The sequence below is a fragment of the Myotis myotis genome, unplaced genomic scaffold (assembly GCF_014108235.1).
Source record: "Myotis myotis isolate mMyoMyo1 unplaced genomic scaffold, mMyoMyo1.p scaffold_m19_p_2, whole genome shotgun sequence".
Classification (NCBI taxonomy): Eukaryota; Metazoa; Chordata; class Mammalia; order Chiroptera; family Vespertilionidae; genus Myotis; species Myotis myotis.
In genome coordinates, this window is record NW_023416324.1 from 119,720,315 (window position 1) to 119,732,469 (window position 12,155).

At 34.6% G+C, this 12,155-nt stretch overlaps 1 protein-coding gene across 6 annotated transcripts in view; it reads right to left on the reverse strand.

The window, feature by feature from the left end:
* ROBO1 (roundabout guidance receptor 1) overlaps positions 1–12,155 on the reverse strand; it is a 448,126-nt gene that overhangs the window by 152,831 nt on the left and 283,140 nt on the right. For 5 of the 6 annotated variants that reach the window (XM_036349265.1, XM_036349266.1, XM_036349270.1 and 2 more), the window contains exon 3: positions 2,156–2,313. In XM_036349265.1, coding sequence (XP_036205158.1) covers positions 2,156–2,313 — 158 coding nt within the window. Of the gene's footprint in view, positions 1–2,155; positions 2,314–12,155 lie in introns of those variants that run through there. The other variant, XM_036349271.1, reaches the window with a different exon arrangement.

Below are 12,155 nucleotides of genomic sequence, written 5' to 3' on the forward strand. Positions count from 1 at the left end.
TTAAGTATGCCCTACAATAGGATCTTGAACCTTATAGTTTGTTCTTCTTAGAACACTTTCCCAGATACCTGGAAAGTTCCCTCCCTCAATTTTTTACTGGTCTTTATGTGAAGCATTCTCTGGTCATCCTACTAAACACTGACATTCTTCCCAATCCTATCTGTCTAGTCCTGCACTACTTTATTGTTTATAGAACTTACTATAGCCTAATGTACCATATGTTATACCATCTATTTTAGTTTTATCTGAATACTCAGTCACAGAATATAAATTCCAGAAGGGCACTCATTGGGAGCTGTTCAATGCTGCATCGCCAATGATGAAATTTTTATTTTATTGATTTTTTTTTAGAGAGTGAGAAGAAGGGAGAGGGAGAGAGAGATAGAAACATCAATGATGAGAAACATCATCAATCAGCTGCCTCCTGCCCGCCCCCAACAGGGAATCGAGCCCACAACCCGGGCATGTGCCCTGACCGGGAAATGAACCAGGGGCCTCTTGGTTCCTGGCTCGATGCTCAACCGCTGAGCCACACCTGCTGGGTGCCAATGCAGAAATCTTTTTTTTTTTTTTTAATATATTTTAATTGATTTTTTACAGAGAGGAAGTTAGAAAGATAGAGAGTTAGAAACATCGATGAGAGAGAAACATCGATCAGCCGCCTCCTGCACATCTCCTACTGGGGATGTGCCCGCAACCCAGGTACATGCCCTTGACCGGAATCGAACCTGGGACCCTTCAGTCCGCAGGCCGACACTCTATCCACTGAGCAAAACCAGTTTCGGCCAATGCAGAAATCTTTAACATTAATTTGTATTAAACACAAATTGGTCACCAGGAAAGACACGAGGGAGAAAGATAATGGTTTTAGTGTGTCTGAATCATTAGGTCAGAGAAATGAGTTATAGGCAATTATCATTAAATGACTTAAAATGTTTTTTCAAAAAAAATATTATCTTGATTGTGCATACATCTAAAGGAATCTGTTAACAGTAATAAAAGAAACATTTGTTCCATTCCCCTGTGCTCTTGACTTCATTTCCCAAAACCAATGTTTCCACATATAGTTCACTTTGTAGAACTATAAAAGAATGCTTAAAAGTAGAGCTAGGCTATTCTTACCCCAATTCCTCAAATTATAAAAACCCTTTGAGATATTCATTTTTATTCAGTTCAGTACAGAAAAAACACTTGATTTTCTTTCAAGGTCCCTAAAACTTTGTCTACCATAAACACCTCTACTTTCTTCACTACTTAATTCTCATGCTAATCTATAAATAAATAGTGCAAGCATTTATTAGGAATATGTGGTCTGTGTTATAACCTTGTTCTTCTACAAGTATAGCACACAGATTCTCCAGGGTAACTTGGCCAATGACTTCACAATGGACAGAGAGTGTGTGCAGAACAAAGAAAATGCCAAAGGGAAATACTGTACAATCATAGGGTCAACAAGAGCTTGGTTATTTAGGTGGCTTAGTAAATACCTTTCACAATACAAAAATGCAAAGAAAAAGCAGTCACAGAGAATCACTGATGGCCAGAGGAAAATGCATCATTACTTACTACAGATCTATTCTGCTTATATCAGAATAGAATTTTAAATTCAATAATCTAGTCACGTGATTTTATTTTGGGAATGAGTAAATCCATCACTAGGCATCATTCAGATGAGATTTTATTGTTCAGAAACAATATTGAACTATTCTATAGAACAGAAAAGCAATTTAAAAAGCAGAAACAGAAAAAATCCGGAAGTGACTTTTAGGAGGCCTACTGGAAACATACTCTATGAATGACCTGATATTTTTAAAAATAACTTTTATTGTAACACATGGAAATTTGATATACCCTGAGTTATGATGATAACTAAGTCATACATAAAACTATGTATTAGTTAACTTTTAGACATTAACACATAAGTTATATTTTTCTTTTACCAATCTTCAAACTGACATGCATTATTCTCACTTATTTTCATGTTAATACAGGGACAATTAAAATATACTTATTTTAAAATCAAAATAAAACTGGGAGATATTCCAACCTTTTATTTTAAAAAACAAACAAAAAAACTTCACTTTTCTCTTTTTCTTTGGTGGAGGTATATACGGCGAACTCTGGAAGTGACCCCACTGCTGAACTCGGTACTCACAGTTATCCTTTCATCTTTGTCGTCCAGTGGAGAGCCATCTTTCTTCCAAGAAATGGTGGGCTCAGGATGGCCTCGTGGTGGCTGGCACTCCATCACTGCGGGCTCCCCCACTGCCACCATGACATCAGAGGGATTTTGTCTGAAGTCATCCCGTAGTACTGCAGGGACAAGAGTAACTCATTATAGGCAATAGTAGATACACAGTCCTTATCACTGCAGTTCAGCAAAAGAGACATTTATTATAATAAACTACTACAGATAGCTATCTCCATGCATCTTGGAGAATCTATACCTACTTATAGACATATGCAATTTAATGGAGATCTCAGAGCTTACGCATACACAGCAGGGGAAGTTGGATATTCTTCATAGGCCAGTGTGAAAGAGTATTTTGCTGCTTAGTTCCCTCACAGTTTGGATTTGGCTTATCGTTAACTTGCTTTCTTCTCTGACTGCATTTTCTCATTCATGTGCTAATGAATATAACGGAATCTTGCTTTTACATACATAACACATTAGGATGATGCTTCCTATTATTAAATGAATTACATACACATGTAAACCAAAATATTAAAAGCAAAAATAAATATATTTCCAAATATTCATTTAATTGAGATATTTTAAAACTATCTCAAATTAATGTATAAGAATATATCATCTTTACAATTTAAATATGCTCATTATAACAACTTTAGACATATTTACAAAGTGAGCATCTTCAAAATACTGTGTTTTTTTTTCCCATTAGCACTGAGTGAGGGCAAGTATTAGAAGGTAACAATGATGATAATTGTACTGCTACCAACAATATCACTTTATATCTTCTGTATTTAATGGTTTTGAGTGTGTGTGTGGTTTTTTTGGGAGGGGTAATATTATTTCACTTAATTCTTAAATATGTTCAGGGTGAGAGACATTATTAACCCTATTTACATTATTAACCCTATATTTTAGAGGAAGAAACGATTTATTACTGGACTACTAATGTAATATTAACATACATAAAATTAGCAGTAATATTCACTTAGTATCTGTTGGAATAAAATATGGAAAATAAACCAAATATGCATTTCAAAATAGTTCACAGAATAAAATTGTCCTGTGTATCTTATTAACATAAAGAAGTCATGCCCTGGCTGAGCGGCTCAGTTGGTGGGAGCATTATCACGTACACTAAAAAGTTGTGGGTTCAATTCTAGGTCAGGACACATACCTGGGATGCAGGTTCCAGCCCCAGTCAGGGCATGTATGGGAGGCAGCAACCAATGGCTGTTTCTCTCTCACATTTATGTTCTCTCTCCCCCTCCCCTTCCTCTCTCTAAACATATCCTCAGGTGAGGATTAAACAAAAATTAAATTAAATTAATCATGAATGATTTGGCATCAGTTAGTATTATACCATAACTCTGTTGTTTACTAGGTAGGCAATCTTGAACACAACCTCTCCCTATTTACAAAGCAGGCAGGGAGATACATACCTCAATACAAAGTCTAAACATGTTAGTATCTTTCTCTTACTCCATTATTCCCCAGTGTACAATAAAATCTGAATAATTTTAGTAATCTAACTTGAGGTAGTACTTAAAATGTTTGTTACTATGTTAAATGCACAGATTTGAAGTGATGCATTTTAAAATCCACTAAAATCTATTAAATTGAATATTTGATACTATAATTTTGTACTGGAATGGGTGTCTTTCCACCCAATGACATTTAAAAATACTTTCATGGAAAACGTACAATACTGTGAAAAACTTGTGCTGAAACTGTTATTTCAAAAGTCACTTAAACGTTGGTTTCAAAACCTCGAACAAACTTAGAGGCTGACAAAATTGTACATTTTTCTCTTGGAATTCTCTACTTTTCCATCCTCTATACCAACTAAGTGTGTGCACAATCTGATTAAGCCTTAACATCCCCTCAGACAAAAGCACTTTTGTCGTATATTGAGAAAACTTGGGTACACTATGACCATGTGAACACTGGGAAAGTACTACTTCAAAGAGATGGCTTATGTGCTCGTTTTTGCAAACAAAAGTGAAAGGAAGAACAGGAAATATGACTGTACCACACTAGTAATTCTAACTTCAACGCTGAACATTATTAATAAAATACACAGACACAAAGGTAAACCTAGTTGAACTGCTGTTACCACGTAATAAAAAAAAAAGAGTAGGAAGACTTTCACTATTTATAAATTTATATTACAATTAGATGTTACAAATGCACCACAGATAAAACATAAGGTTTATACAAAAAGCAAATGGACTGACTTGTACAGTGTGTGTCTTTGCTGTATCACATTATTAACCTAAGATATCACCATTGAAAAATTTTAAGGCCCTTGAAAAATACAAAAGTAAAATACTTTTCAAGTAAAAATAAATAATTTGCACAATGTTTCTAACTGGTAAAGTTAAAACCAATGGTAACACTATGTCTTCTTTACAAATTGAGATTAGATCTCAAATAAACCAATGAATAATAAAATGTCTTTCAAAAATATCAAAGGTCTAAGTCAGATAAATCAAAATTTCTTTTCAATTTACTGTTATTTGAGTTTTTCAGTATATAATGAAAAGCTAACAAAATGTAATCCATTAAAGACTGTTGCTTAGATAACATTCATGTAATTATTTTTGCAGCTGTAAAGCATAAAACTCTAGTATTGCCTATGGCTAAAGGCAACCCTGCATACAACTGTGAATTTAAGATTTTTTTCCCCTTTTCTATAAAAGCAACCTTTCTTCCTTAAACTTGTCCTGAACATATTTGGGGAAAAATAGTATGTGTCACATTATAAAATGATATGAACTTTTAGTTAAATTATCCAATTTTCTTAATTAATGTGTGTATTTAAGTAATTAAAAATTCAATTCATCCCGGCTGATGTGGCTCGGTGGTTGAGCCTTAGCCTATGAACCAGAAGGTCACGGTTCCATTCCTGGTCAGAGCACATGCCCAGGTTGTGGGCTTGATCCCCAGTGGGGGGCGTACAGGAGGCAGCCCATCAATGATTCTCTCTCATCATTGATGTGTTTATCTCTCTCTCCCTCTTCCCTTCTCTCTGAAATCAATAAAAATATATTTTTTGAAAACTAAATTCAAATGATTGGCAGCAGCTTGGCAGAAAGACCAGTGAAATCTGTAAGTATTCTCAAATATGGACCCTTTTTGGAAAAATACCTCTCCTTTTCTTCTCTAACATCCCTACTAATCAAAGCATATATTATGCTAGTATGAAATTGTATGAATAGCATGAAATTCTAAAATTTGGAACTCACTTTTGAAATAAGGATTTAATATAATTTTAAACAAAGCAAATAACATCTATAATGTGTCCAACTAGATACCACCTAAAATGGTGATAAAACATACCATAGTTCACTCTAATATTGCTTCCATATTTATGTAATTGTTTCATATTTACAGGTTTTAGATGTAATTTGGCTCAACCATTTCCTAATGTTTTTTATTCTGTTAAATTAGAAGAAGCATAATAAGCTTCAATGAATCTTATAATTTTCTGGGAGCTTTTTTTAAAAAAAATATTTTTTTATTGATTTCAGGAAGCTGCCTTCCACACACTCCCCACTGTGGATTGAGCCCACAAGCTGGGATATGCCCTCACACGGAATCAAACCATGACCTCCTGGTTCATTGTTTGAGGCTCAACCACTGAGCATACTAGCCGGGATCCTGGAAGCTTTTGTCTAAAAAATTGGTCAATTGTCCTGGCTAGTGTGGCTCAGTGGTTGGAAGGTAGCCCTGTAACTGAATGGTTGCAGGTTTGACCACCAGGTCAGGGAACATCCTACGTTTCGGTTTTGATCTAGGGGAGGACCATGTGCAGGTGGAGGCAACCAATCAATGATGTTTCTCTCCTTCCCTCTTTCTCTCTTTCAAATCAATAAAAACATATCCTCAAGTGAGGACTAAAAAAAAAAAATTAAAAAAATATTAAAAATTGGTAATAAAAATTATCATTTGAATCAAAATGTATAGTCATTTGTGTTTCTAAAAAGTGAAATATAAATTTAATACAATTCATAGAATATGTAAATGTGTTTGTAGAAAAGGATTCTAAAATTCAGTGGTGACTTTGAAATTTATTTGGGTAATATTGAGAAGACAGGAGGCAAAGTGAAAAAATGTTAAAGACAGATTATTTCAAGTATAATGGAGACTCTAATGTTTGTAACACTCTTTAAAAACACTATGGAAAGTTTTAGAACTGAATGAAACATAAGGTTATTAAACAGGTAGAGGTCTTTGACAACATCTAATCCATCCCAAGAAATAGAGGCAACTGAGTTCCAAGAAACATTATTAGATTGTGTTATTTGTCAGGAAGAGACCAAAAGAACATGCAGATATCCTGATCTGTAAAGAATTGCTTATATATATATATATATATATATATATATATACACACACACACACACACACACACACACACACACACGTCACCATTTTACCATAAGCAATTCTCCTATATAATTCATTGTATTTGCAACAAATCCACCCCATTATTGCAGAAGGCTCAGTATTCTGTGGCTGTAATTCAGTGGACTACAGTCTCCTAATTACTCAATATTGATGAGGCTCAAGTTTCTAAAATTAATTTTGTTCCCTAATCATGTGGTGAACATCTGTAACTACAATGCCTTCGGCTTCATGAAACACAGAATCTCAATGCAGTCAGGGGCCAGAGGGATATTTCCAAACTTTTTCTTTTGGAAATTAAGAATCTCAGGCTTCTCAGAGGGGGAGTGGAGCACACTGCAAAAGTAATAATGATAGTAATGTTAACAATATGATAAAAATGTTAGCAATGGCCAATGTTTATTGAACCTCTACTACGTACAGAACCATGCCAAGCATCTACTCACTTAGTCCAAATCACAGGTTATGATAAAGTGAGTTTATTCATTTCATTTTATGGATGAAGAATTTGTAAATATTTAGCAGCAGAGCTAGACCACAGATCTCTAGTCCACCAATGACTCCTGTCTACAAATGTAGCCAGCTATCTGGTCTTAACAAGACAATGTTCACAATTCTAAATAGATGATATAATTTATATATCAGCCTCTTCCCACTGGAAAAGAAGTTCAGTGAGAAATTTCCCTTCTGATGGTCAACTGCCTAACTCTGAGCACAGTCTGCATTCTTGTGCTTCTGCAAATTTTTCCACATATGGAAGAGGCCAATTCAAACTTTCATGGGCCTGTTAAGAATTATAACTCATCATTCTGATAATGTATGTCATGCTAATTCTTCTCAAAGATTCTACTTTATTTCAGCAACAAAATGACTAAAAATTTTGCACAATAATAAGTGTTTTAATTAAATATGGGCATTTTAATTACTAGCAAGTATCTGGGAAAAACAAGAAGAAGATCAGATGCCAGTGATGGCGAACCTATGACACGCGTGTCAGAGGTGACACGCGAACTCATTTTTTTGGTTGATTTTTCTTTGTTAAATGGCATTTAAATATATAAAATAAATATCAAAAATGTAAGTCTTTGTTTTACTATGGCTGCAAATATCAAAAAATTTCTATATGTGACACGGCACCAGAGTTAAGTTAGGGTTTTTCAAAATGCTGACACGCCGAGCTCAAAAGGTTCGCCATCACTGTGCAGTACTGAATTTTTATTTATTTTTCTACTAAAAGACTACTTTGTCTATGAAAACTTGCAGCAAATAATAATAAACTGCCAACTTGGAAAAGAAAAAAAATCAAAGAGATTCTTTAAAAATAGGGTATATTATAGGAAAGAAATAAATGAAACATATTCCCAAGACAAAGAAACTTTAGAGATGCTCAGTAACAGCTTAACTTTGTTACAATGGGCCACTTTAATGGCTTTCAAAATTATTAATCACTTATTTAGTCTTTAGTTTTGAGTAGAGAATTACTCACATCTATGACATTGAATGCCCCTGCTGACATAAATAGATGCTATCTAATTTCAAAATAACTACCATCCTTTCATTTAACACATCTGTACTGAGCATGTACTTTGTGCCTGGGATCATGCTACAACTTTGTTGTTTTCCCTGAAATGAAATTTATATAAATTCTGACATCTGTCAAGTAACAATCTTTACCCTATCCCAAAATGGCAATATAGCAGGGTTTTATTGCAGGTTATTCTGTATTAAGTTTTGGGAGCAAGATAAAAAATAGTGTGTCATAAAGGCTTTTATAACTATTGACATTCCTACATTGTAAGCTCACAGCATTATCCAGAAGAGCAAAGTGTTATCTGGGGGTACAAATGTGTTCAAATTCTTTACCATTTTTTAAAATATAATAATAACTCCAAACTTTTAAAAACATTTCAACCAAAAGGGTGATTACACAGAAATAAACCTTAATTTGTTGAAGAGGCAAACTAAAATGATATGTAAAAGAACATTTCATCAGGTATTATCCTCTTATACAATCATTATCTAAAGCTAAGGAATTTTCTTTTTAAAACGGTGCATGCAAACATCAATTCTGTATAAAGTTAGTAATTAACCATGACCATTTCTTAAAAATACATATTTACTTTTTAAAAACTGATACAATATATCTATAAATGCTCTTCAATAATTATGTCATCTCTACTTATGCTTTTTATAGCATGCAACTTTATTTTTAAACATTAAATTATGCTGCGGTTAAGATCTTAGGAGAAAATATGCTAGCAGAAGCACTAATTACTAGCGCTTTGAAGATGTCACAAACCTCCTATGCCCTACCCTAGGAAAGTAGTACTTTTTTCTTTCAAAATATTATACATTCTGAAAAGTTATATATTATGGAAGGATGTCAGACATCCTTCAACAGGAACATGAATAAATAGTGTAGAACATCACAAATAGAGGGAAAAACTACTGCCAGGATAAAAGTAATTAATAATAATTTATTTGCTGGCTTTCAAAATAATATATACACTCCATTCCTGGTCTTTTAATGGTTAGAATTACCTCCAGATTGGGTCCAAGCTTAAACCACATTCCCATTTTACAGAAACATTAACACCACAAAGGCGCTTCCAATGAAAAGCCCTCTTGGCTATCTGCTGTCAGTTTTGGTTTGATGATTTCACTTCCAGAATCAGCAACACTTGTATAAGGTACTGCTAAGTGCTCATTACAATGGTACTAAGTCATCAAGACAAAGAGAAAGTAAGCTTGGCATACTGGATTTCAGTTATAATCTGTAATGTATTCCAGAGAAAGGTGTATGTCAATAAAGATCAACATATATATAGTTAATAGTCAGCAGACGTGAAGTCTGGGAGATCATAAAAAATGTACTGCCAAAGTAAGTTGAGTTGCTCACATCATATGTTCTAACTTAAAGATGTTAGTAGCTTAATACATGTTTGCATTATACACACTTTAAACTATAAATTAAATAAAGTTATTAATGAAAAAGTGCAGCATTCATAAAACACCATTTTATGTTACTATATGTTACTATTTAGGAGTAAAAAAACAGTAGTTTAAGAATCACAACACACATCCTTCCACTATGCTGTGATTTTAATAGATACATTCCCAATGACTCAGTTATTTCCATTCAAAACAGAATGTTTTACACTATATCTTGTTAGGGTTATTATGAAGACTAATTATTTAGTGTTTGTACAGGACTTGCCATTTATATGGAGCATTACATCTGCAAAGAAGTATTACTATTAGTCACTGTGAGGAATTGCCAAATTTCTCAGCTGCCAGTACAAATGGAAAGGAGGACAAAGAATGGCATTGATGAGGGTTTCCAAGCGCCAGAGCAAAAGTCACACTTGAGAGTAGCCTGGCAGGTTAAAAAAACACAGACAGATGAGGCTATCTGAGCCAGGGTCCCTGGTTGGGGCAAGACAGACATGTGCTCTTTTACAAAATATAATCTTCTGCTTAGCGCCCTGAACCAAGAGAGTCCTTGATCAAAGGAATATACTTATTAATTTGTTGTCTGGCTTTTTGTATTACAATGCCAGCTCTGTGAGAGCATGGTCTTTGCCTTGATCACTCTACATATCCTGAGTCCAGAACAATGCCCAAGACATAACCAAGGTTTATAATACACCTTCTGCGCGCTAGGTATTATATATGGGACAGTACTAAAACTGGCATGAATCCTGTACTCACAGTGCTCAGTGCAAAGGGGAATAAACAGACAGTACTCAGTCCCACATGTTAATATACAACTATAATTGCAATGTGTGCCCTGAGGCAATGCAGAGGATGTGTGTGAGAAACTAAGGAAGAACGTTCTTTAGACTGGCGGTGAAGGGACACTAAGGATAACAGCTAAGCTGAAGCCTGACACTGAGTAAAACTTGTCCTAGAAAAGTGCACTGCAGGCAGAGGAAATCACTCAGGTTAAAGAAAAACATGGTACAGTAAAAATGGACTTGAAAAGGCTTGAACCCTGTGTAGTGGGACAGGTTGACAGCCTTACAACAGGAGGTTGGCAGGGGTAAGGGGCCAGATCTGCTGGACACAGCAGCCATGATCAAGGGTCACCTTTAATTTTAATTCCCATAGGAAGCCACTTCAGTGGCTATTAAGCACAGCTGTCTCAGGATGAAATTATCATATTTAAATATTCATTATAGTTGTTCTTTGAATGAAATGGAAAAGAGACACAAGAATGGAAGAGTCCAATTAGGCTACTGCAGTAATTAAAGGGAAACTGATCAGGATTTCATACTGTTATGATGACACGATTTGGGGCAAACAGAGACAGAGTAGACGTGTGTGTTGGAGTTAAAATCAAAATGATGTCTTGAAAGGATGAATTGACAAAAAGAAAGATGTCAATAATGATACCCAGGTTTTTCCGTGTGTTGTTTTTTTTTTTTAATTTGAGTAATTGAACATGGTATTTTTGAGGTATAGGAGGGTAGATAACAATATACAAATGAACCCTCCCATAAGGAATAATAGGAAAACATATATATGGCATAATTTGAGAGTATAAGGATACTATGAAAACCATTGTATTGATCAAAAATATGGTTTCAAATTCTGCCCCTTAGTATTTAACCTGTTTAGACATTATACTACTATATTCCAAATCTTAATTGCTAACTGATTACCTTTGATCAATTATATTTTTAGGATGACAAATTTTATTTAGTTTGATGCACATCATATAATTTTAACTGATTGAAAAATTAAAACAAAACTAATACATTTTTATTTTATAAAAACAAATATGATTAATGGGTATGTGTGATATATACATACACCCCCCCCCCACACACACACACACACCCCCACACACACACACAGTAGGTCCTCGGGTTACATCGGAGATTCGTTCCTACAGCGTGATGTAACACGATTTTTGCCATAAGTCGGAACCCACCTACATAAGCACCTACATCACTCACATGGAGCACATACACAGCTGAGACTACTATTTAAGTGTAAGAGAATCAATGACATGTTAAATGCCATTACATAATTAAAATAATCAGAGGTTCACATTGTCAGAGGTTTGCAAACTCTAAAGCATAATCATGTTCCCTGGAAAATGCTGGATCACACAATTCATAAGAATTTATTCATTCAGTAAAAGCATTAGGTATTGTGTTAGGAGGTGGTGGCTAATAAGATAAACAAGACAGATCTTAAAGGACTTATTTCAGGGTGTGCTGATGTTTGTGGGTGTGGGTGGTTTTGTCCCTTTTTTTCCCATTTGTCACAGAGTGCTTTGTAATCAATTAAAACTTGAGACAAAAGTTTAAGATACAAAATAGATAAAAAGCAGTACTTTTCACTTCCCCACGTGGGGCTGTCCTTCAGAAATATTAACTACAAAGGAAAGTTTAAATAAATTCCCCTAGCTCCTAAAGCTTTATTCTATGCAGCTAGTAATTGATAAATTGGGATTTGGAACTGAATTCAGCTGGATACCAAAGCCTGCACTTTCAGTACTGAACTCCATTGGCCCCTAGAAGAGAGATTGTCAGACCTGAGCATA